Below are 26,657 nucleotides of genomic sequence, written 5' to 3'. Positions count from 1 at the left end.
ATTTTATTATTATTTTATTATTATTATTATTATTATTATTATTATTATTAAACTCCCCTGTTGTGCTTGGGGGGTGTAAACGCACAGGTCAATGGGTGTGTTGCCTCCCAAGAGGGAGAGAAGACAAGGGGGACGAGTGCCAAAGGGGTGTGTACGCATGAGTGTGCCAAAGGAGTGTGTCCAAAGGGGGCGCCTTATGGGTGGAGGAGGAGGAGCAGGGCCTGTGTCCGGCGAAAGGACCGCCCTCCTTCCCCTCTCCTCCTCCTCCTCCTCCTCCGTCTCCTCCTCCTCTTTCTCTTTCTGGGCAGGAGAAAGGGCCTCCGCGGCCTTCCCCGTCCTCCTCCTCCTTCTTCTCCAGCTCCAAAGAGGAGGAGCCGCTTTCGGTTTATATTCCCAAACAGCGCTGCTTTGATCCCGGTGCGGGGCTCAGCACAGGAAGCCATGCAGGTAGAAAGCGAGGCGGAGGGCGTTCTCCTTCGGGAATGAATGCAGCTTGACCCCAATACTCTGGGATCCTGGGAGCGGGGCTTGGCAGGCGCTGGCTCCCAGGGTTCCATCGCACTCAGCCATAACAGGCAGTTCAAGCTGTGTCCCTCCTGCACCGCTTTGATCCGGCTCTCTTTCCTTCCTTCCTTCCTTCCTTCCTCCCTCCCCAGGCAGGCTCCAAGCAGGCGGTGCTGGCAGCGGCGCAGGAGCTGCTGAAGTTTGTGAACCGGAGTCCCTCCCCTTACCATGGTAAGAGTCTTCCCGCCCATCCACACAGGCCTAAAACCCAGAATAGCAAGGCAGATCATAGACTCCTAGAGTTGGAAGAGACCTCGTGGGCTATTCAGTCCAACCCCCTGCCAAGAAGCAGGAAAATCACATTCAAAGCTCCCCGGACAGATGGCCATCCACCCTCTGTTTCAAAGCTTCCAAAGAAGGAGCCTCCACCACACTCCGGGGCAGAGAGTTCCACTGCTGAACAGCTCTCACAGTCAGGAAGTTCTTCCTCATGTTCAGGGGGAATCTCCTTTCTTGTAGTTTGAAGTCATTTTTCTTTGTCTAGTCTCCCGGTGGCACAGTGGGTTAAAGCACCAAGCTGTTGAACTTGCTGACCGCAAGGTTGCAGATTCTAATCCAGGGTGCAACATGAGCTCCTGCTCTTAGCACCAGCTTCTGCCAACCTAACAGTTCAAAAACATGCAAATGCAAATAGATCAATAGGTAACGCTGCAGCGGGAAGGTTATTTATTTATTTACAGTATTTATATTCTGCCTTCCACCCTGCAGGGGGCTTAGGGCGGATTATAATGTACATATACATGGCAAACATTCAATGCCATAGACACACAACATATATAGACAGACACACAGAGGCAATTTAACATTCCAGCTTTTCTTGAGGGTATTTTGGCCACCAGAGGAGCCGTTCCTTCACCGACCGTTTGTGACACTGATGAAGTACTTCCTCATTCTTTGCATGCTTGCTGGAGATTTTTATGACCTCGTAAATTAGTTAAATTTGCCTCCCCGCATAAGCAATACCTACATTTCCTACTTGGCAGATGCAACGGTCTTTTGGGCTGCAAAGGTCAACAGCAGGCTACACATATTGGTCGGACCCTCACTGCGACCTGAGCTGGCTTTGAACTCATGACCTTTCAGTCAATGGTAATCTTAATTTAGCTGACTCACAGCCAGCTGCGCCACAGTTCCGGTGCTGGCCACATGACCTTGGAGGCGTCTATGGACAACGCTAGAAATGGAAATGAGCACAGCCCCCCAGAGTCAGACACGACTGGACTTAATATCAGGGGGAAACCTTTACCTACTAGTCTCCAGGGCAACAGAAAACAAGCTTGCTCCCTCCTCCCTATGACTTCCTCTCACGTATTTATACATGGCTATCCTGTCTCCTCTCAGCCTTCTCTTCTTCAGGCTAAACATGCCCAGCTCTTTAAGCTGCTCCTCATAGGGCTTGTTCTCCAGACCCTTGATCATTTTAGTCACCCTCCTCTGGACACATTCCAGCTTGTCGACATCTCCCTTCAATTGTGGTGCCAAGAATTGGACACAGTGTGATTCCAGGTGTGGTCTGACCAAGGCAGAATAGAATAGAGGGGTAGCATGACTTCCCTGGATCTAGACACTGGACTCTTATTCATGCACGCCAAAATCCCATTGGCTTTCTTTGCCACCACATTGTTGGCTCATGCTTAACTTGTTGTCCATGAGGACTCCCAAGATCTTTTTCACACGTATAATCCACAATATCTGCTTTGAACCGGGTTATCTGAGTCCACACTGCCATATAATCCAGTTCAGTGTGGATTCTATACAGCTGTGTGGAAGGAGTCTGAGACCACAACCCAGTTTTTTCAAAATGCAATTATCACAGGGACAGAAAGGGAGGTGAAATCTTCTGAACAGGGCACAAGACAGAAAAGGGGTGTTAGCCGTTTATTATATTATGTAAAGCAGTGGTTCTCAACCTGTGGGTCCCCAGATGTTTTGGCCTTCAACTCCCAGAAATCCAAACAGCTGGTAAACTGGCTGGGATTTCTGGGAGTTGTAGGCCAAAACACTGGGGGACCCACAGGTTGAGAATCACTGATCTAAAGCTAATATACTCTGTGTGTGTAGACATACATACAGGGGTGTTAACCCTTCCTTATATTATCCAAAGCTAATATTCAGTATGTGTGTGTATAGAGTTACACTTAAAATGTACCTGTACTGACTTACAAACAAATTCAACTTAAGAACAAACCTATAGATCAGACATGAGCAAACTTCAGCCCTCCAGGTGTTTTGGATTCCAATTACCACAATTCCTAACAGCTAGTAGGTTGTTAGGAATTGTGGGAGTTGAAGTCCAAAACACTGGGAGGGCCGAAGTTTGCCTGTGCCTGCTATAGATGTATTTTGTTTGTAACCTGGGGACTTCCTATGAATAGGATCCCAGTCCTGGGAGAAGGGCAAGCTATTACTACTGCTCACAATGTCTAAAAATGATAGCATTTATGCAAAATGCACATGTTTATTTATTTCATTGATTTTTCTGCCTTGATATTCTGGGACATAGGGCTGTGTGGAAGGGCCATTAGTTTGAAGTAAACTCTACTCAAAGTGATTCTGTGCTTGGTTTTTTTCACCACCATTGACACCATTCACTGGTTTACTCCAGGCCCTTCTAGACAGGCCCTATATCCCAGGATCTGATCCCAGGTGTTCTATTTTAAACTGGATTATAGGAGTCCACACTGCCAGATAATCTGAGATAAACAGAAAGCCTGGGATCAGAACATGGGATATAGGGCCTGTCTGGAAAAGGCCCTCCCTGCAAATTTAAACAAACTCTTCCCCATCCACACCGTATTGTATTTCACTTTTCATTTTTTTCAGAGTGTTTATTTTTAGCATGTCAGTTCTTCACTTCAGCTGCAAAAAAAGCAGTTGGGTTAATCTGTCTTTGCTAAATTGATTAGTTCTGGGAGACTGTAGAAGAGTCTTTCTTTCACTTCCTTTTGTTGATGATGTTGCTTTTTAAAACGAGCCTCCGTTACATTCTGCAGAACTTTCAAGCCAAGGTGACTATAACCTCGTCTTATCTGAATCTTTGATTTCGTTAGATATATCTTTGTGGCAGATCAGACAGGCTTTTCTTGATCTAAGGAGTTTTGAATGCATTGGAAACTTGTCCTGTGTGTGTCCACACTTGCCCATATGTTCAAGAACCTTTTTGCTCGATGGTTATAATCATTTTACAGGTGCTGTCCTGCATCTGATAAAAAACAGGTTTATACCTGTGAAAGCACATGGGGTAATTAAAAAGGGATCCAAAGATGCTGCTGCCACATTTCCTCTCCCCGCCTTTCCTCCTTTCTGTGGAAGGAACTTAATTACCATATATACTCGAGTATAAACTGTCCCAAATATAAGCCAAGGTACTTAATTTTACCACAAAAAATTGGGAAAACATATTGACTTGAGTATAAGCCAAGGGCAGGAAATGCAACAGCTACTGGTAAATTTCAAAATAAAAAATAGATACCAATAAAATTACATTAATTGAAGCATCAGTAGGTTAAATGTTTTTGAATATTTATATCAGACTTTAAGATAAGACTGTCCAACTCTGATTAAGCCATTCTAACCTTCTTCAATGTAAATGTGATTTTATGTATCCTTCCAATAATAATAAAGTAAAATAATAAATGTAATAAAAACAACAATAGAGTAAAATAATGGAAATGTAATAGTAACAGTAATAATAGAGTAAAATAATAAATGTAACAATAATAGATGTAATGATAATAAATAGAATAAAATAATAAATGTAATAATAATATAGTAAAATAGTAGATGTAATAAAATATAATAAATGAGTAAAATGATAAATAACTTTGACTTGAGTATAACCTGAGTGGGGCTTTTTCAACCTTAAAAAGGGCTGAAAATCTTGGCTTATACTCGAGTAAATACGGTATATTTGTTTTGGTTGGACATTGGACTGAAAAGGGCTGTGAGTAAAAAGTGATTTAGATAAATTCTAGGACTTTATCACATGTTGCTATCCCATGACCGTTGCACAATCACTGATAGCAGTGATTGTGGACCTGCTCTCCTCCTTCCCCATAACCTCATATTCCCACTCCTGCACTTTCGCTTATATAATAATAATAATAACAACAACAACAACTTTATTCTTATATCCCACCACCATCTCCCCAAAGGGACTCAGGGCAGCTTATGAATCACAATATAAAATACAATAAAGTAAAACACACACACACATAAAACATCAACTCAGAACTCCATAGAACTTGTTATTTAAAGCACTGTTCCAGGCATGGTTATTTTTTTAATGCAAATTTTCTTTAAAAAATGAAATAAACACCTTAGAAATAGTGAGGGGAAGGGGGAGATTGGAAGAGGAGGAAAATCCTGTCAGTAACAGGGGATGCATTCATTATGGAGAGGAGACAGATTGGTATTGGGATGTGGACATCGTCATGCGATAGTTACCTTGCGAACAGTCATGTTTCAAAAGATGGTGTCTCTTTATGCAGTAATACCAAGTGCAGAAACAGATCCTAAATATTGTGCCTAAGATCTCTCAGGAAAGCCGGACTCTGACAGAAGTTGGATTAGTGAAGTCTTGAGGCCAGGACCAAAAGCAGCAATCCAAAATACTGATATATTTTTGCTTAAAGCTCTTATTTCCCATAATTAACCCATATAAAAGACTATACAAAAAGTGGGAAAGCACCTGGTGCCATGGTGGCATAAGGAAAGAGCTGTGGTCTTATGGTGAACATTGGAGAGCTTGGGGTGTGGGACAGGGCTGGATTTCTCTCGCTTGAGCCTGGAATTTATCATTGCAGAATCAAATGATCAAATTACCTCATGAGCAATTGATCTTGCTCTCCCTTTACTACTTACTGTTAAAGAAGGATTCAGCAACTAGGATAATTGACTTTTCTATATGAAATGAGAGGGTGCTCCATCTTCTGTACTTCAAACAGCAAAATTTCTTGGGATGACTTTTTCTGGGTGAAGGCAAGTAGCATTGTATTATGCTGATTATTGAGGCTCAGCAGCAAGACGCTGGGGATTCTGCTTGCGGGATTAGGGGAATGATGGATTTTTCCCAGAATGTATGTGATCAAGCTGACAAACAGATAGAAATGCAGGTCGTAGATCGAAGAAAAGGGCCTACAGCTGCAAAAGAGATAGAAGATGTTTGGGGTTCTCTTTCTCTTAAGAATTGGCCTTCTCAGCCTTCAGAAGATGAGGAGTTACCCCGCTATATGTGATTAGACCTCTGCAGGGAGAGAGCAAAAGAAAGGTCAGGAAGACTCTGTGAGAAACAGTCCTTGAAACACAGGTACTGAAAGGGTGATCTCATGGCTTTGTGGTTAGGTTTGTGCTTAAATTAAGAGATACTTTCCTGGTCTCATTAGAGCAGACAACGTTGCCTTAAAAATCAAGTTCATGTTTAGCTTTCAAGTTGTCTATGTTCCTGGAATAGTTTTTGTCTTGGAAAAGTTCTTGTTTTCGTGCTTATGGAATAATGCCTATGTTCCTGTTTCATGCTTCTGGATTTATGGATTAATGGCTTTGCTCTTGATTTCATGGATTTCATGTATCTTGCCATCATTGATTATTTGCACCTTCCTATTTTGGACTATTGATCTTCGTATTTTGGACTACTTCTGTTCCATAGCACCCTTTCTACTGCTTTTTGGAAACTGCCATTTTCCTTTTTTTACTGCTTTTTGGAAACTGCCATTTTCCTTTTTGTATATTATTTTTGTAAATAAATTTCAGTTAGTTACTTCTGGACTCTGTGGTGCTGGGTGAAAAGATGTTCACAGCTAGAAAGCAGCACTGATGTGGGATTTGTCACTTGGGAATAAAGGGACTTTGATAACAAAGTTATCTGATTTATTCGACCACATGATTTTATAGAGTCTGTATTGTTATTGTGGTAGTTTTCACCTTTTGTGACTTGTTTGTGCTCTTTCTCCCCTCCTGCAGTGGTTGCTGAGTGTCGGAGCCGCCTGCTTCAAGCTGGTTTTCAGGAGCTTAAGGAAACTGAACACTGGGATATCCAGCCAAACCGAAAGGTGGGGAAATGAATGGATAGTGGAATTCTTTCTCTTCTCTATGATCTTGATCAACAATTGTTCTTATTCTCTTTTTGGAGCTGGTGGTTGATGTGGTTAAGTCTGTTGATACTCATATCACCTCATGGGGTGGGCAAAACACTGATGCCTCCTGTCCCTTCTCTCACGTCTTTCATATTTCCTCTCAATTTCTAGTATTTTGTGACCAGAAACTTCTCAACACTGATTGCCTTTGCCGTGGGAGGCCAGTTCCAGCCCGGCAATGGATTCACCTTGATTGGAGCCCACACGGATAGCCCTTGTCTGCGGGTAAGCCAGTTCACCTCTCTTGCTTTTGGTTTCTAAAAGCAAAAGACCCAGCGAGAGCTCTGGATTTAATTCTCTGCTTACTTCTCTGCTTACTTCCCTCCATTGTTCCTGTCTTCTCTATAATCTGTCGCTCTACAATGACTTCCTTTGAAGCTGCATACTTTCCAGTCAGAAAACCATCCTAGGCACACGCAGTTACTTGAATAGGAGATCACCAGGGAATACCAGAGATCTCCAAGTAAGGCTAGCAAAGAATCCTGTCTGAAGCTCTGGAGATCTCTGGTTGCTAATCAGAGTTCAGAGTACTGAGTTAGATGGACCTACAAATAGAGCATGGGTGGCAAGCATAATAAATAATCTATATAAATAAAAATGTAATGTTCGTTTGTGGTATTAACAGAACTCAAAAACCACTGGGGGAATTGACACCAAATTTGGACACAAGACACTTCTCAGGCCGATGAGTGACCATCACTCATAAAAACAATGAAAAACACAGCGGAAGAGACTTTAAAAGCCAAAAAACAAAAAATACATTACAATGCACGTGCAAAACCACATATATACACATATACACAAATATATACACACACACACAAAACACATATACACAGACTGGGCCACAGCAACGTGTGGCAGGGGACGGCTGCTGCTGCTGATGATGATGATGATGATGATGATGATGATGTTATTTGTAGACCATGCTATTTCCCCGAAGGGACTCAGGGCCGTTTCCAACATATATGGCAAACATTTGATGCCAAAACACAGAAACATGCAAACAAATTTCATCAAAACCCACCTTATCAAACAATATAAAAATAACCTAACTTTGAACTTAATAACAAACAAAAATAACACTTAAATGACCCATACAAACTCAAATGCTTAATACAAATCTATAACTAACTGAAAACATCTAAAGACTAGCAGCTGAAACCTTATGGAAACATGAGGTAGATTGCAACAACCAACAGGCTGGAGTCGATTTCAGTGTGTATACAAGATTTAACATATCTGGGTGAGGCTGTATGTCGAGATGTATTAGTCTTCCGTCTCTGGCCCTGTGGATCTTTTTACTTGCCAGAATCATGATCCCTTAATTATGACCTCATTGGCTGTTATTTATTAGGACTAAAGTCCCAAAAGATCAGGCAGACAAAGGTTACCAATATGGCTTCAACTACTTTTCCTCCCTGTGGCTGTGATTCTATGCAGAAGTACTTTAAATTTACACCCATCTTCTAACCTTATTTCCAGACATTTTTCTTGAATATTGAGAGAAATTATTCAGTCAAGACCTCTTCTCTTACTCTTAAAAACATTGATTAAGCATTTTGCATAATACATGTCAATAGGTACAGTTGACACAATAAACAAAGGGAGCCTAATAAAAGCCTGGATGCAATCAGTTTAGAGAAACCATCAGGTATGGATCAGAACTTATCCCCATTCTGCGATAATAAGTATGGTTTGATCTTTTATAATTGACCAGTTGACACTCCTATCCATTGCGAGAAGAGGGTGGTATCTGTGCAGACGGCTATTGGATAACCATACCAATATGTTTGTGTGACATCTAGGTGAAACGCTCCTCGAAACGTAACCAGGAAGGCACTGTCCAGGTGGCAGTGGAGACCTATGGGGGTGGCATCTGGAACACCTGGTTTGACCGTGACCTCTCTGTTGCTGGAAGAGTCATTGTCAAGGTCAGTCCTCCCTAAGGTATTGGATAGTGGGCTATGAAACTTAGCTTGCCGTATGTTCCTAAGGTCCTTCAACCGTCTTCCTTCCAATACCAAACTACAGAAGTTAGCATGCTTAGGTTACATGGGCAAAACTGAAGTGCTACTTCATATCCATAGATTCTGTATCCACGGATTCAACCATACTTGGCTTGAAAATGTATTTTTTAATCCAAAAAACAAACTGATTTTGTAATTTTTTTATGAGGGACAGCATTTTGCTCCACCCTTGGATAGAATGGCATTTGAACATCCATGGATTTTGGTATACATGACGTTCAAACACCAATTGTACTTTCTTTTCTACCAGATATGGGATGTAGTGCCACACCTGTCAGATGGCAAAAGATTTTAATTGATTTTTAGCTAAGTTGATGTCATTTATTTGGAATGCTTGTTGATGTATATACTTGAAGACTGAAGCTATGGGTTGATTGACTAGATTTTTAAGTAATGGGTTCAGGATTGAGTTCTAAACATGGATTGATATATGCTTGATATACTTAATGAAGTGAACTGAAGTGTTTATTATGTGGAACTGTCGGGTTACAGGCAGTGCTTTGATTGAGAATGCTACAGCCGAGATATTAACTGCAAGTACCTTTCACAGGGACAGAGTGCATAAAAATGTTATTAAACATCAGCACTTTTAATCTATTGTCTAATGAACAAGCTCATCTGTTCTTTCAATCCCAATAAACATGAGTGGGCTCAAAGAACCTTGTTGCTCTATCTGTGTTTGAGTAGGATATGAGTCAAGTGCATAGTCTGCAACACGGCGTTTTGTTTTTCGACCTTAAACTTCATGACTCAAAGCCCACACCATTTCATACTGTTTCAATAAAACCGAAACCAAAAGTGACCTACATGAAGTTTTGGTTGAGGCAGGATGTTTGTGTTTGCTTTGTTTCTTGCAAAGAGATACTCCTACCTCAGTATAAACCCCATTTCGCCATGGGACTTGATTCAGACTAAGCAGTCATACTTACTTACTTAGGCAATCCCTGGTAGTCTGAATATGATGGCCTTCAAAGTGTAGGGTCTTGGCGGTGGATACATAGGTGACTGTAGAGCTCTGGTCTTCTTTTATTTTTCTTAGAAGATGCCTGTGAGAGAGTTTTTTTATGTGTGGAGGTCGGTGCACAACCAATCAACATACAGTCTTCATAGAGTGAGGGTCCCAACCAGCGGCATGGTTAACACAATGATGGTGGCTTCTCAGTCTGTTGCAGCCTTCTTCTCCTTCACAGCTGTTGTTGTTCTTGGTCTGGTTCCTCCCCTGTGGCCCCTCTTGGGAGTACATGACTCCGGTGGTTACACCCGCAGGTTCATTGGCACACGCAAGCCCCCTCACCACAACAAGGTGACAATCCATTGAGGGGATACACACATAGGTTGTCACTGGCTGGATCTACACTGTTATAATGCAGTTTAAAGCTATATTTGGTCAGTTGTGAGACCTATATAATGTACTTTAATTGCATTGAACTGAATTGCATGATTCTACACTGACCATATAATGCAGATTTCAGACTACATCATATGGCAATGTAGATCCAGCTCAAGTTAAGATGGCTAAATGCTTCAGAAATAACCCAACACAAGTGGGTACTAAAGGAAATGTATGATGGTGAAGGAGGAATAAATTTATGGTTGCCCATTTAGTCGGGAAAGCCAGACTATTCAAAGGCCTTCCATCAAACTTACCTCTCTTGTTGGAGTGAAAATTCTCTATTGCCATTTTTGATGGCAACAATAATACACTTGAAGAAGTTCCAGAAATATAAGAATGGCTGTAATGGTACTGTAGGCTTTTCTCCTTTTATGTGGGGGTAGGAAAATTGTTTCTTTGAAGTTACACCACGGTAGAAATCAGATGCCGAATACATTTCCATTTTTGTCTTTTTAATTTTTAAAATCATGTAGCTCAGAATGGTTTTGTTACTTTTTTATTTTGAAGGATCTGCAGTATGTACCCATACATATGCATGAGCACTAAAAGTAAAAATTTTATACTTGTAGACAAGTGGATTAGTACCTATTGCACTTACTTGTAAGGTTGATGTAATTGCCGCATCCAGTCTCTGAAACCAGAACTGGAAGAGTTATTAGAGGACTAATTTGGCTTTTCCTTCTGTGTGTGTGAGTGAGTGAGTGAGTGAATGTGAGAGAAATGATCTCTTACCATTGGTAGAGGGGTGTTTTTGTTCATGTAGCCAGACTTCTTCAATCTGGCACCCTCCAGATCAGACATGGGCAAACTTTGGCCCTCCAGGTGATTTGGACTTCAATTTCCACAGTTCCTAACAGATGGTAGACTGTTAGGAATTGTGGGAGTTGAAGTCCAAAACACTTGAGGGCCGAAGTTTGCCTGTGCCTGCTCCAGATGTACTAAATTGCAAGTCCAATCATCCCCTCTGTAGTCTGATGTGGGGAGTTTGCAGGCCTATAGATAGTATTATTGAACTGATGTCCACCACCATCCCTTATGACTGTTCATGCTGACAGCTACTAATGTCAGTGGAGTCAAACAAGATCTCCATTGCCACAAGTTCCTTATTGCTGTTATTGTTTAGTATATTTACATGGTTCTAGTTTGGGTGAGGATGATTTTAGGATAAGGTGAGGCTTTGTTTTTACTCCCTCAACCCTTAAACTTCAGGTACTTTGTGACCCAGGGATAGAGACCCATCATCATGCCTTACAAAGCACTCTGCCAACACAGATGGGATTCATATCCATTTGCGAATAATGATTGCTTCTTATATTCTGGGTTCTTTTTCTACTACAGCCGGCTAATTTGAGCTAGGGTGGCTGCTATGATTTCACCTTGTACTTTTATTTGATGAAGCAGACAGTTCGGAAGAGGAGGTGGAGAAAGAGGAAATGTCCTTACCGTAATTGAAAATAATGTACTTCAGCAGTGCTCAGTCAAATGCATTTCTAGAACCTAAAGGGATTAACTCTGTAATCTCTCTAGGCTGTCATTACTTGGAATACTCTTGGAGGATACGTGAGATCCCAGGCAAATAGTAGAGAGTAGAGAGCTGATGTAATGAGAGGAAGGGAAGAAAATGTGGGATTTACAGGGAAGTTAATGTTATCTATTTGTATTTTGGCAGTCATTACAGCCAATTCTAAAACACCTACAGGGAAACCATAATTGCTTGTAGCTAACAAATGTTTATTAAAAACAGGTTGCTTCAGAGCAGACCTGCAAGTTGTGGTAGCTTGAGCAGACTTGTAAGTTCAGTTTGTATTCAAGAAATTTTTTGGTCCTCATGTTTCCAGCAAACCTAAAAATGCATTGACCTCACAACCTCTGAGGATGCTTGCCATAGATGCAGGCGAAATGTCAGGAGATAATGCTTCTAGAACACGGCCATATAGCCCGAAAAACCTACACCAACCCAGTGATTCTAGCCATGAAAGTCTTCGACAGTACAATGCATTGAACATTTGTGCCAAAAAGTTAGAAATGAGGTGAAGTAGTAGAAGACTTTCCTGTTTCTTGGCAGGTGGTTGGACTGGATGGTCCATGAGGTCTCTTCCAACTCTATGATTCTATGAAGACATTCCAGATATTTGAAAGAAGTTGGTTCCTTATGGCTCCTTTCCCTTATTGTCCCAGCACACATCTTTCTGAATATATGTTTTCCCAACGGTGAAGAATAGGACACATCTCATCTTATTGACCAATGGGGTTTTTTGGGACAGGAAGTCTCTCTGGCTGGTGGGACCCAGTTTTTGCAAAACAACCCCTTTCCAGTCTCTGCTGCTTTGAATATATAGCTATTAGCCCCCGGTGGCGCAGTGGGTTAAACCCCTGTGCTGACAGGACTGAAGACCGACAGGTTGCAGGTTTGAATCCAGGGAGAGGCGGATGAGCTCCCTCTGTCAGCTCCAGCTCCTCATGCGGGGACATGAGAGAAGCCTCCCACAACTGCAGTTTCTCAAGTCGCTCCTGACACGACCAAAAAAAAAGCTAGGTGGCAAATCTGTGGTTCTCAATATGTCTTGGGACTCCACCTCCCATTAGCTCCAGCCAGCAATGCTTTACAGTAATGAATGATGGGAGTGGTGGACCAACATACACCCAGGCAATCATAGGTTCTCTACTAATTTAATGGGAGACTATAAATTTGGTGTATATATCCATTGTGGATAAGGTGTTTGCTGCATCTTTGAGTAATATATAAATATCTAAATATAGGGCATGCACCCTAGCCACAATGGATCTAAACACCAAATTTCTAGTCTCCCATTAAATTAGGAATAGAGAGCCGGGGGCCTCCTGGGTTTATACATATACAGTGGAACCTCTACTCAAGAGTGTTCCAACTTAACAGTGTTTTGAGTTTAAAGCTGTTGCTCGGCCCAAGTTTTGCTTTGTCATAAGAACAGTGTTTTGCTGTTAAGAGCCAGCGTTAAGAGCGCTGGCATGAGAGCAGAGGGCTTTAGGGCTTCGAGGGAGCAGCCTATGAGCCTTGTGCTCTTGTCCGCTTTGGGATATTGCTGTCTGCTTTGCCCACTTTGAGGAACTTTGGGTTAGTTGATTTTGAGTGATTTTTATTCCTGGTATGTTTGGCTTTGTGAAGAGGGAGAGGGAGCAAGAGAAGGAGGGAGGCTGGAATGAGTGCAATATGAAGAAAATGATGCTTCTGCCTCTTCACTTTGACTTTGTGCTTCCTTGCCACAATTTTGTGCTTCTTCCATTTTAGTTGATCTTTATTTTTTATTGTTCAATGTGAATGTGCATTTTTGCATTATTCGTTATTTATAAAATACATTTTCTTGTTTGAAAACACGTAACAAAAATGAGAGGGGTTTGGGGGGGGGGGCAGAACAGATTAATAGCATTTCAGTGAGTTTCAGTTGGAAAATTCACTTTGAGATAAAAGTGTTTTGAGTAAAGAGCTAAGTCATGGAACAGATTAAACTCTTAACTCAAGGTATCACTGTAGATATTGACCCTCAATATTTTTTTAAAAAAAATCAAAGCTGTCTTTGTTGAGTGAAGAAGGACTTCAAGTTTAATTTCAGCAAAGATGTTGCAAGACAGAAATCATAAACTCTTTCCACTCCCTTGTTCTTTCCCTGCAAAACTTAATTGTTATTTTTTGGGAAAGGTAAAGGGAGAGAAAAATATTTCAGTTTTATCCTTTCAATCAAACTTGGCTGGCCATCTTCTTGCATGCTTGAAGGTTAAATCTGAGAGATTGCTCTTGTTTTGTCTCCATAGCTGTTTTTCCCTTTGAGAGCTACAACTACGGAATTGTTCTTTGGCAATCCTTTCTCCTGGAACTCTGAGCTGCCAGCCATATTTCCCCTTTTCATTTTTAACTAATGAGTACTGCAGATTTGTCCAAGTACTAAAATAATATCCTTTCTATTTTCACTATCAGGACCTGTCCTCAGGGCGTCTGGAGCAGAAATTGGTGTGGGTGGAGCGTCCCATTCTCCGCATCCCCCATCTGGCCATCCACCTCCAGCGCAATGTGAATGAGAGCTTTGGACCAAACACTGAGCACCATCTGTGAGTTTCAGCCATCATTTCCCCTTTACTTCTCAGTCTATCCCTTTTTAAGAAGGATATCCTAGCTTTCCGTAGCCCTGGGTGTCAGTGGGGTTCATTGATATCAGAGGGGTGATCCTAATAGTGTGGAGGCAGTCCCATGAAAGTTTCTTTTTCTCTATGGTAGAATCCCACAGATGAATTGAGACCCTCTAGGAATCCAACTTTTTTACTTTAAAGATTGCCAATTGTGGCTTGATTTAGAAGAAGTTCTTTTTTTCTCCACCTTTCCTCCTGTATTTATTATTTATTTATTTACTATATTTATATACCACTTTCTCATCCCTCTCAAGGCGGTTTACAACATCAAGGTGGTTTATAACACTTGTAACGGAATATCTGTCAGATCAGTGTGTGTCGCTTTTGAGTCACAGTGATCCAAGTGTGCTGTCTGAACCCCTTCTATAGAGAAAGGGAACCAATCGCCATTGGGGGTGATGGGAGTTGTAGTCCAGCAGGAAAAGACTGATGCAGGGATTCACTTGCCACAAAGGGCAGAAGGAGATTTTTTATAGAAAATTTGGCCTGGTGACTCCTTAAAGCCAAGGAGACTTTTAAACTGGGGCCTATACAATCCATAGTCTGAAAATGGCCCTTAGTCCCCCTGGACTCTCATTGACATCCCAGCATCCCCATTGTTCACTTAAAAAAACATTTGGAGCAGCACTTAAGGCTGCTTTTGAAGTGCCCCTCCTGTCATAAATCAAGATACCTCCCAGAAAAGTCCTGGAAGCAACCAAGAATAATGCAACATCAATGTTGGCTGCAACAATTTAGGTCACAGGGATTGCGGAGGAGCCAAATATCACCCTGTGAACCTGGTGTGAAGCCATCTATGCAAGTTTATCTGGGGAGCAACAGCTTACTAATCTATTTGTTATATCTTTCCTCTTATAAGCGTAAGGTGGCACATATGATTTTCTTCTGCTGCTCTTTTTCTTTATGATGTAAGCTCTCAGACTGAGAGAGCAAGAGGTCTAAAGTTTCCTAGTGGGTTTCATGACTCAGTAGGGACCCAGATCTACAAAGTCCAACTATCTATGACCACATGTTACTTACCTTTCTCAGGGTCCCAATTCTGGCCACAGAAGTCCAGGATGCTCTGGAGAAGGAAGAGTCCCTGTCTGGGAAGATTTCCACCTCACCCTTCCTGGTGAGAAAGAAGCAGGTGTTTTGCCTGGAGGGGTTCAGTTAGGAGGGAATAGAACTAGATCACGGGGGAGAACTGGGTTGCAGGGTAGCTCTTGTCAGTTCTCTTTAACACTGACCACTTCATTTTCAGCAGCATCGTCACTGTCCGGCTCTCCTGTCCCTCATCTGCTCCCAGCTGGAGGTGAAACCTGAGCAAGTGGTAGAGATGGAGTTGTGCCTCGTGGATACTCAGCCTCCAGTGTGTATATTTTTTTCCTTTCTTGAGGGATCATATGCAGATTTACTTTCAGATGGACTTATTTATTTATTTATTTATTTTATTTGCTATATTTATATACCGCCGTTTCTCAGCCTAGCCGGCGACTCAACGCGGTTTACAACATAATATAACAATCAACAGTATACGTTAAAAGCATAAAAAACATAAAAAACATAAAAACACAATTCATACATCAATACCAATCCAGTTCGACTCTTAACTAAAAACGTGATCCAGTTCGTCATCCATGTTGCCAGTCCTTTAGTCAGTTACCATTCGTTGCATTGGGTTAACCAAATGCCTGCTTAAACATCCAGGTCTTCAATCTTCTTCGGAATATCATCAATGAAGGGGCTGATCTTACCTCCAAGGGCAGGGCGTTCCATAGCCGCGGGGCCACCACAGAAAAGGCCCTGTCTCTCGTACCCGCCAGCCGCACCTGTGAAGCAGGCGGGATAGAGAGCAGGGCCTCCCCAGAAGATCTTAGGGTCCTGGCGGGCTTTTAAGGGTTGGTTGCTAGGAAGATGAAATTTTCTCCTTGTTCTATATAGCAGGTGATCCAGCGGGGAGAGTCTTTCTTCTTACTGTTTATTCACCTACTTACCGTATGACCACCAGATCTGTGGAAGATACAGTCTTGTACTTACTGTGGAAACAGTAAGCCGATGATTACCGCAAACCCTATTGAAATTAATGACTTCCACTAGAAGTTACCCTAGAGCCTTCTTGGAAGACCCATGTATTCTCTCTAGGAATTTTCTAGGACCTTCATTGAGACTCTAGGATAACATCTGGTGGAAGGGTACCATAGAATCACAACAGAGGATCAGTTGCTGAGCCCTTTTTGCAACAAAAGGTTCACGCCAAAAATGTTTATATATTTATAATATATTATATATAGTGTATATATATTAGGCACAGATGGACCAATATAAACTTAACAGTATTTCAGTGGAAGACTGAAATACTGGAAGGCCATCCAGTCCAGTCCCCTTCTGCCATGCAGAAAAAGCACAGTCAAAGCACCCCCAACAGATGGCCACCCAGCCTTTGTAGTAATAATAACAACAACAACAAAAACCCTAGGGGCCAGCCAGTTCAACTCCCTTCCATGCAGAAAAAGCACAATCAAAGCACCCTCAACAGATGGTCACCTAGCCTTTGTAGCAATAATAACAGAAACTCCAAGGGCCATCCAGTTCAATTCCCTTCTTCCATGCAGGAAAAGCACAATCAAAGCATCCCCTGAGCGGTGAGAAAGAAATAGGGTTTTGGCAGCAAGTGAGGAGAGGAAAGGGAGCTTTTGAGGGTGAGGGAGATAGAGAAGTGGGAGGAGCAGGAAGGAGAAGGGAAAGCTTGGGGAGAGGAGAGGGAACTGTCAAGCCCCTCAGTATGCTTCATGGAGCCCCAAAGACTCCGCGGAGCACTCTTTGAGAACCACTGATCTAGAATATTCCTGAAGAGGAGATATATTTTGGATATAGGAAGGTGAAACCACAGTTACTGATCCTAGCTATGGGGAATCAAATGGTGTTCTGCTCTTGAGAGTTTATTCAACTGCTATCTTCTTGCTTGCTTTAAAATACATGGGCAAAACTGTGTGAGGGTGTCAGCAGGATGTATTGAGAAGAGAGTTTTAAGGGCAAAAATAGACCTAGGTTATGACTTTTTTCCCTCCACTGTGATTCTTCTTACAGACCTTAGGTGGTGTCTACAATGAGTTCATATTCTCCCCTCGCCTTGACAACCTCCATAGCTGCTACTGTGCACTACAGGTAAGTTATTCACATGGGAAAGCAATTTTAGGAGGCTTATAATAATTTGTGACCCTTTATTGCTGATAGCAATCCTAATGTAATAAACAACAGTGCCAACCTTCAGGACATCAGTACTTTTCCTGTGATGAAGGTACTTGCATTCATCTTCTTTGATTTTCAGTTATTTTCCCTGCAGTTAAAGTATTTTAGCTCTTTTTTATGGCTATTTATTTATTTATTTATTTGCTATACTTGTATACCGCCGTTTCTCAGCCTAGCCGGCGACTCAACGCGGTTTACAACAACTTATAACAAACAACAGTATACCGTTTAAAAGCATAAAAACACGATCCACAATACATATATCAATAAACAATCCAATTCATCTCTTGACTAAAATCGCGATCCAGTTTCGTCGTCCAAATTGCCAGTCCTTCAATCATTACACTTATTGCACTGAGTTAACCGAACGCCTGCTCGAACATCCAGGTTTTTAGTCTTTTCCGGAAAACCATCAATGAGGGGGCTGATCTTACCTCCATGGGGAGGGCGTTCCATAGAGGTAAGATCAGCCCCCTCATTGACGGCTACATCTGCACTAACCATTTAATGTGGTTTCAAATCGGTATTGAAGAAAGTGGTTTCTCTGTGTAGATGATTACATTCATAGGAAATCCTGGAACCAGTTTGATGTCTGGATGGGGATTATACACACCATAGAGCACTGATAAACATTAAGGGTGTTTTTTTCACACTTTGTGGGAGATTGTTGCCTGGCCACTACAGTTTGAAGCTAACTTAGAACTGCATTAAATAATCAGTGTAGACACGGCCAGAATCCAATCTGTTTCTATAGCACATCTATCCTCTGCTCTACCCAGCTTTCCGACAGAGGAGGAAGACAACTTCATAGCTAGGTTTTAAGGAGCTCAGGAGGACTGGGAGGCGGGCAAAACATATTTCCCTATTGTTTCAACTTTCCAGATAACCTGTGGAGAAATTCAATCAGGACGAAAAAATAAGCTTGCCTGCATAATCAAGAGTGGTAAATGCTTCATTTGCAATACACTATATATTAAACATTTTTCTTGTATTTCCTTGAAGATAGAATAGATAGATAGAATAACATTATTCTATGTAAAGAGTGTGTCTTGATACACCCATTCATAAAAAATAAGAAGACTTCTATGAGATTTTTGAGGATTTTTTCCTCATGAGAGCAAAAAGTAAAGCATTTTTGTCAGCAGTAATGCGAAAGCAGTTGGAATTTGGAAGAAATGCTATATTTTGTGCAAAAGCATAATATTATGTATCAAAAAAAGATAATCCTCCCCCCACAAATGTCCCCCAATGCAAACACACATACACACACAATCTTCCCAGTGGAAAACAACTTCAAAGAAACTTTCTTCCTGGTATCTAAAAGCAAAATCAATGAGGAAATGACTTCTAACTCTAGAAATCGGCTCCTCTGGTTTCCTATGGATTCGGTTTAGCTGGAGAGTGACTCTTTGTTGATTTTGTTCTTCAATGCCAGGAAGAGAGTTTCTTTGAAGTAGTACTCCACTGAGAAAATTAGGAGAGTTTTTGCATGCAGTTTTCCTGTCCTGTCCTGACCATTCATCCTGTCCTCTTCTCTGTCTCTACAGGCCCTGATTGAATCTAGCGAAGCTCCTGGAGCCCTTGATAAAGAACGAAATGTGCGCCTGGTTGCCCTTTATGACAATGAAGAGGTCAGTGGGAGAAGCTTGTGGGTTGCCAAAGCTAATTTTTGGGTAGAAAGTGGAAGGAGCTCACACTATTCCGACTTGGGTGAAAAATTTGGGAAGTGTCCAAACATGGTGGGTTGGTGGATGGAGTGGAAATGCACTATGAAGAAGAGGCTTCATTGAAATAAGAAGTGGATCAAGGCAGGAAGCAAAGTTGTTCTCCAGGAGAGGAGATAGAATTCTGTAAAGAAACTATCTCCAGGGCTTGGAGAAGTTACTTTTGGGGGACTATAACCCCAAGAACTCACTAATCAGAAAGAAATCTGGGAGTTGTAATGGAAAACACTTTGAACAGCTTCTTTATTGGTTGCTCTTTTTTCTGTCAGGTTGGCTCTGATAGCGCCCAAGGGGCTAAGTCACTCCTCACTGAACTTGTCCTTCGACGCATCTCAGTTTCACCCCAGAACCTGACAGCGTTTGAGGAAGCTGTGCCAAAGTCCTTCATGATCAGTGCAGATATGGCCCATGCGGTGCACCCCAACTATGCGTGAGTATATCTCTGCTGAGCACAAAGAATTGCAGCAGGGTTTGGTGAGGATTTTGCTAAAAAATTAAGTGTTGTTGCATATGCTTCCTGCCACAGGCTTAGAATCTGGCATCTGTTGTTGAATTCTGCTTTCAAAGAATCTCTGCTTTTGTGAAACAACAGAAATGAAGTCCGTGTGATTCCATCAATGTAATGGAAAGAAATTGTTTTGACAAGAACTTTAGGACATAAATGCAGATATGTAACTCAGTCATATTTTAATGTCTTATATTAAATGTCTGAGAGACCAATCACCCTATCAGTTTAACCCAGCCTGTAAAAGAAGTGGGAATTGTAGAGGAGTCAGGAGGAGTTTTCCCCAGTCCTCCATCACATTTCCGACATTTGGATGCCTGTTTTCCTTAGTTTGATGTTCCTTTTTCTCTATTTGCAGAGACAAGCATGATAGGAACCACCGTCCAGAGTTCCACAAGGTAAGTGGTAGGGACGAGTCTGCAACAAATACAATTTAAGGGGGAAGAGACAGGATCTCAGCAAGCAGAATGAATGAACCACCACCAAATATGAGTAAATGCAAACCTGGCAAGTGCAAACCTCACTCCTGAAATGGGTGTTATTTCCCTTTAGAACCAGCATTCCTAACTAGATGATGTGATTATTTTTAACAAATGGTGGGAATCATTCTGCATGAGAAAAACATTGTGTGTGGTAAACACTTTGGGAGGGAGTACATGTAATGCAGTGGCATAGATAGAAGGAAATGCATTGTATCCTTTCAAATTATGGGGACACTAGGGCAAACCTTAGAATCTCCATTTAGGGTTTTCTTGGTGCACTTTGTTCAGGGGGCATTTGCTATTTCTGTCCTGTGAGGCTGAGGGAGTGTGGTTTGCACGAGGTCACCCAGTGCGTTTCCATGGCTGAACAGGGATTCAAACCCTGGTTCCAGAAGCATAATCTAATGATCAATCCGCTACACTACGCAGGCTGTCGAAAGGAAGTATGTTAAAAGTTGTTGGGCACTGTGTCTTTTTTTCTTCTTTTGGGAACATCTGGGCAGAAAGTGCAGGGAAGATGGAAAACATTTATTATTATTATTATTATTATTATTATTATTATTATTATTATTATGTGGTTATAGCTCCCAGAAATCGCAGTTAGCATACCACCTGTTAGGAATTGTGGGAACTGAAGTCCAAAACATCAGGAGAAGCACAGTTTGCGAAACTCTGGAATAAAAAAAAGCAATTGACTTGAAGTCACCCAGTAAGCTTCATAGCTAAATGAGAATTTTAATCTTGGTTTCTCAGTCCTAGTTCAACACTCAAACCAGTGAACTAAAAAGTTGACATTTTCCAGTATTTGATGAGACACTCTAGCCATTTGCAAGATTGAAGCCACCATTGGTCTTCCTATGCTCCAGTGTATCCCAAAATGGGGTAGAGGGATTGTGCATGTGCATGTTTTTGTATTGAAGTAACATAAGATACCAGGGGAATACTACTGGCCACATTTTCAGCTCTTTTCAGACCTCCACACCTTTTGAAAATCATGTACAAGCATCCCCCCCCCCCCAAAAAAAAAACAAAAAAAAAACAGGGAAGGACAGACTTTTCAGCTTTGGCCATTTGATTTGTAAACAAGGCTTCAACAGGCTGAAAGAATGCTTCAAGAAAATCAAAGGTGGCAGAAAGATTTCCCTAAATGGCTAACTTCCCCTCTCTCATTGTAGGAATATAGGTATGTCCTGTCTATAGATTCCACAATACCTGGGAGATGCTAGTAAATGTATGTGGAGTGATAAAAGTGGAAGGCCATAGGTTCAATCCTGAAGTTAGTAACTCTGGCAAGTTTGCATATTCCAGATGCTGATCCAGAGTTGAGGGATGAGAAAACTGCTAGATGGCAGTCCTACCCTAGTCCTGGCCTGAAATGGAACAGAAATTTTATTCTGGTATATAGATATCCTTACAACAATCATTCTGGCAGGCCTAAGTGTCTATCTTTCACAGGCCTTTTCTCACTGTCTGTGTTTCAGTTCTGGCTTAGACTTTGGAGAATAGGGACTATTTTTTTGTGATGAGTAGGCCAAAACTTGCAGTTTCCTTATCTTCTGTCTCTATTGAATTGTTTTGCTGCACAGGGACCTACAATCAAAGTGAATAACAATCAACGCTATGCATCAACCGCTGTCACTGAGGCTTTACTTCGTGAGATTGCCAGCCAAGTGAAGGTCCCCTTGCAAGTAAGCATTGTGCTTTAGGGCCATGGCCACTAGAGGGAGGGTTGGCATATAGGAGGCTATGCTTTTATTATACAGGGAAATAGAAACTGGTACTGTTACATCCCTGAGCAATTTCCAAAGGAAGTTTTACCAACCATAACACAAAAAAACAACTATATAGTCCCTAAATAAAAACAAAAAAATGAAGATGGGTGATATCTTTTTTTAAGACCACTATAATATTACAGAGGCAGTACAAAAGTGGTGCAATTTTTTGAGTTCACCAGAACTCTTAATTAGGTATGATGACACAAAAATTACATGATATAAAAGGGGAAAAAATCCAAAAACCAGGCCTGGTGATTTGGCCATTATGACTGTGCCGCTTCAAGGCTCTGTGAATTAAATGGGTCCTTATCCACAGTTAATGTTTCTGTAAGAGATAGCAACCTTCTCAAGCCTCTTCTATGTTTGTCAGTTTATAATGTGTCATTTTATTTCCTGAAGTGTATGTCTTATTTGGTTTGCAGTTTCCTTAGCTCTATGTACTTGAGGCAGTGGGAGGGGCTGCAGATCACGTGACTGTTTAGAATGCAGTTTTAAGAAGGGTGACAATTGAGCCTTGAACTGTTGAGTCTTGTATCTGCCTGAGTACAGAAGTCTATTTTCAGTCAGATGCCACTGTAAGAAGTTAGAAAACGGTTGATGCTTAATTTTCTTTGATAGTGGACTGTTATAAAAGAGAACTGTACAGAGCAATATAGTTTTTGAAGAGACTGATAAAGTCAATAAATTAAAAATACAAACTGAAACATTCTAAAATTTAACCTGACAGGAAATATGCCTGTATCTTTAAATACATGAAGTTATGAGTAAACAAACATGTTACTTTAAAAGAAGTCTGTTTGAATCTTTGTCTGCTGTGAGCATTTAATTCAATAGAAACTAGATATCTGCGTGCCCAGTGATCATCCTTTACCCAGTAAACTAAAGGAACACTTAGAACATCCTAACAGGTCATAATCCATCATCCCAATCGTTTCTCCATCTCCTGCAATGAGAGAACTGGTTGATACCTTGAGAACGCTTTTTGCCTTTTCTGAAGATCAAAGCCTCCTTTACAGCAGAGGATGACCTGACCAGTGCTGGGCACTTTATTTTAGGTGGATTTTACTACCAGCAATGAATAGGGCAAGTTTTGTTGCTTGCAGTGGGAATGGAATAGATCAGAGACAGTAAAATTTGGGGGGTGAGAAACCATGGAGAATATCCTAACTATTTTTCAAGATGTCCTGGTTTCACAGCCATTTCCCCTCAGTATGCTTCTTGTGCGGCCCTTGATGCTGGCTCTGGATTTGTCACTGTCAAAGGTTATGTCCCAAAGATTGTAGAACTGAATCCCAGCATATCTGGTTCTCCTTATACTTATACTTAATTTTCAACTAAGTGGATTTTGCCAGATCTGTTTCATGCCCCTTTCCTTTTTTAAAAATAAAAGTTATTAGTTAAGAATGCAACATTCTGTTATTTACAATATCTTTAAAAATGGGGCATGTGGGGCAGTGAGGATGAGGAAAAATTACCTCAAGTGAACAGACAGAAAAGAAAAAAAGAAACATATCATAGTTATAGACTCGAATTTTTAGGGATCTGGGGAAGGAAAGAAGGTAAGGAAAAATTTGATTTCCAATCTTCTCCACTGTGATCCACTTTGTCCTTTTTTATTGTTTATATTCTTACTCTCCCCTCTTCAACAATTCCCAATAGGTAACAGTTTTTCTCTTTATTATCAGTTTGGTACTATTATCAATTTTATTTTTGTATCATGTAGTCTCTTATTGGTGTCCAATCCGTTGTTTTCTTATATCCACCTGAATGTTTATTTAATAATTGGGTTAGCTTATCCATATTCATTACATCAATTGTTTTTGGCATCTGTTGTTCTTTTGTAGGTATTTCTTTTGTTTGGCAATGTTGGGCATATGTTATTCTGGTGGTCATCACTAAGTAATTGAGTAGTCTATTTTTATTTTTGTCAATTTCTGTATCTATATCCCACCTCCGAGTTTAAGATCTTCTTAAGATCTTGCTCTCGGTCCCGCCTCTGTCTCAAACACGCTTATAGAATCATAGAATCATAGAATCAAAGAGTTGGAAGAGACCTCATGGGCCATCCAGTCCAACCCCCTGCCAAGAAGCAGGAATATTGCATTCAAATCACCCCTGACAAATGGCCATCCAGCCTCTGCTTAAAAGCTTCCAAAGGAGGAGCCTCCACCACACTCCGGGGCAGAGAGTTCCACTGCTGAACGGCTCTCACAGTCAGGAAGTTCTTCCTAATGTTCAGATGGAATCTCCTCTCTTGTAGTTTGTAGCTTGGTGGGGATGAGGGACAAGGCCTTCTCGGTGGTGGCCCCTCACCTGTGGAATTCACTCCCTGGGGAAATTAGGTCATCGTCATCCCTCCTCACTTTTAGAAAGAAGGTAAAAATGTGGATGCGGGACCAGGCCTTCAGGTAATTCGGCGGAAATGACAATGACAATGTTGACAGTTGGCTTGGAAATGGTTTATTGATAAGTTAAATGGAGTACTCAATCATAGAATTCGGTTAGACGAAGGCCACCAGAGTGGTAATAGCTTAGTAGATTGTAAGTATATTATTTCAATGCTCTTAATTTTTATAATTATTGGTTGTTTTATGTGGCATCGAATTGTTGCCAATTGGAAGCTGCCCTGAGTCGTCCCTCCACCCCACCCCGGGGGTTGAGAAGGGCGGGGTACAAGTGTTGGAAATAAATCAATAAATATAATTCCCAATAGGAAATAATGTGGTTTTAATTGAATTTTTATGTCTTGACATCATTTTTTTTCATGCCACTTTCCTGTATGAACCTTGTAGGAATTCATGGTCCGTAATGACTCTCCCTGTGGTTCCACTATCGGACCCCTCCTGTCCTCCCGCCTGGGCTTGCGCGTCCTGGATATCGGCTGCCCGCAACTAGCCATGCACTCCATTCGCGAAATGTGTTGCACCTCAGGGGTCCTTCAGTCGATCACACTTTTTAAGGTAGGTGTAAACGTACCCGTTGTGCACAAAGGGTGTGGGGGAGGAAATCAGAATCATAAGCATTGGAAAAGACCCCAAGAGCCATCCAGTGCATCCCTATTCTGCCATGAAGGAACACACTATCAGAGCACTCCTGAGAGATGGCCATCCAGCCTATGCTAAAAACCTGCAGAGAAGGAGGCTCCATCACCATGTGAAGCGGCAACATATGCCACTCTTGCTGTCATGAAGTTCTTCCTAATGTTTAGGTGGAATCTTCTTTCCTTTGATTTGAATCCATTGCTCCATTGTGCCCTGGCTTCCAGAGTAGCAGAAAAACAAGCTTGCCCTTCCTCAGTGGGGCATCCCTTCAAATATTAAAACATGGTTATCTGGTGTGTCCCCCCTCCCCAAGTCTTTTTTCCCCCCAAGCCAAACATCCCCATTTCCTTATTGGGCTTGGCTTTCAAACCTTGTCAATATCCTTGAATTGTGGTGCCCGCAGCTGGATTCCACAATTCAATTTCTGTGTACTCATTTATATTGATTTTATTACATTTATGAATTATAATTACTTCTGCATTTATTTCCCTCGCCCACTTTCCTCTCCCTTCCCTTTCTATCCCCACAAGGCTGAGAAAAGTGTTTTTGCAGGGACGTGGATCCCCTTGATGAAGCCTGGATATTTGGGAGTGAAAGAATTAGCCTGGGTTTTCATTTTGTTGCATTTCTAATCCCCCTTTTTCCTCCCCACCACGTACACACACATATTGAGGTTTGCGCCCTGCTGCCTCCCACTTCCTCTTTCCTCTCTCCCCCTTTGAGTCTTGTCTGTATGTTACCGTGGCAACGACAGTGGCCTTGAGTCAGTGATTGGTTTCCATGGAAACATTGTGCCTCATGATCCTCTCTGGCTGCCATGGTGACGCCACCCCCCCCCCCCCCCCCCCTCTCTCTCTCTCTCTCTCTCTCTCTCTCTCTCTCTCTCCAGCTGCCCGGCTTCCTCTCCCTGAGGACCGAGGCTCCCATCCTTCCCAGATCTGACTCCTCCTTTTCTCTCCTTCTCTTTTTCTAGGGCTTTTTTGAGCGGTTTCCTGAGCTGAATCAGGATCTGCTGAGCAACTGACAGAGGTCTCGATGCTAAAGAGAAGCTTGCCTTCCTGTTTTCACCAAAATGGCTAAATAATAATAAAAACCTCATTCAATCCAATGCCCTCCGTGCCATACAGGGGGTCTGTGTCTGGCTGCTTATTGGTAAATTGCATGTCTTTATCTCGGCCCCAGAACAAACTTGCATTGCAGAGCTTTCAATCAAAGAGGCTCTGATATAGAAGAGTGTTATCCTTGTACCTTATGCGGAAATTTGGATCAAGCGAGTGAAGCTTTAAAGCAGGGGTCCTCAAACTAAGGTCCGGAGGCCTGATATGGCCCTCCAAGGTCATTGACCCGGCCCTCGCTCAGGGTCAACCTAAGTTTGAAACGACTTGAAATCACACAACAACAACAACAACAACAATCCTATCTCATCCCACACTTCTCATTGAAATACTAATAAGTTTATATTTGTTAAAATTGTTCTTCATTTTAATCATTGTATTGTTTTTAAGTGTTTTTTGCACTACAAATAAGATATGTGCAGTGTGCACAGGAATTCATTCATTTTTTTCAAATTATAATCCAACCCTCCAACAGTTTGAGGGACTGTGACCTGGCCCTCTG

The 26,657-nt window shown here is 41.7% G+C and overlaps 1 protein-coding gene across 2 annotated transcripts; it reads left to right on the top strand.

The window, feature by feature from the left end:
- Positions 1-273: 273 nt before the first annotated feature.
- Positions 274-26,148, top strand: DNPEP (aspartyl aminopeptidase). Of its 2 annotated transcripts, none has more exons than XM_067460823.1 (15): positions 274-447; positions 657-735; positions 6,526-6,614; positions 6,810-6,923; positions 8,507-8,632; positions 14,074-14,204; positions 15,312-15,396; positions 15,529-15,633; positions 17,352-17,429; positions 19,061-19,144; positions 19,507-19,667; positions 20,101-20,140; positions 21,811-21,912; positions 24,792-24,959; positions 26,014-26,148. In XM_067460823.1, exons 1-15 carry the CDS (start codon positions 442-444, stop codon positions 26,062-26,064), a joined length of 1,419 nt encoding a protein of 472 aa, XP_067316924.1. In that variant the 5' UTR covers positions 274-441; the 3' UTR covers positions 26,065-26,148. The 2 variants fall into 2 exon arrangements, with proteins under 2 accessions (XP_067316924.1, XP_067316920.1); XM_067460819.1 differs by having other exon boundaries at positions 15,526-15,633.
- Positions 26,149-26,657: the final 509 nt, after the last annotated feature.

This window comes from Anolis sagrei, chromosome 1 (genome assembly GCF_037176765.1).
Source record: "Anolis sagrei isolate rAnoSag1 chromosome 1, rAnoSag1.mat, whole genome shotgun sequence".
Classification (NCBI taxonomy): Eukaryota; Metazoa; Chordata; class Lepidosauria; order Squamata; family Dactyloidae; genus Anolis; species Anolis sagrei.
Note: the sequence above shows the minus strand (reverse complement) of the source record. Positions and strands in the feature narration are given on the sequence as shown.

What these genes read in the sequence shown, in the direction of transcription:
- DNPEP (XM_067460819.1), top strand. An exon ending in TTTCCACCTCACCCTTCCTG is followed by an intron (nt 15,397 to 15,525) that starts GTGAGAAAGAAG and finishes CTTCATTTTCAG; the next exon opens with CAGCATCGTCACTGTCCGGC. An exon ending in AGTCGATCACACTTTTTAAG is followed by an intron (nt 24,960 to 26,013) that starts GTAGGTGTAAAC and finishes CTCTTTTTCTAG; the next exon opens with GGCTTTTTTGAGCGGTTTCC.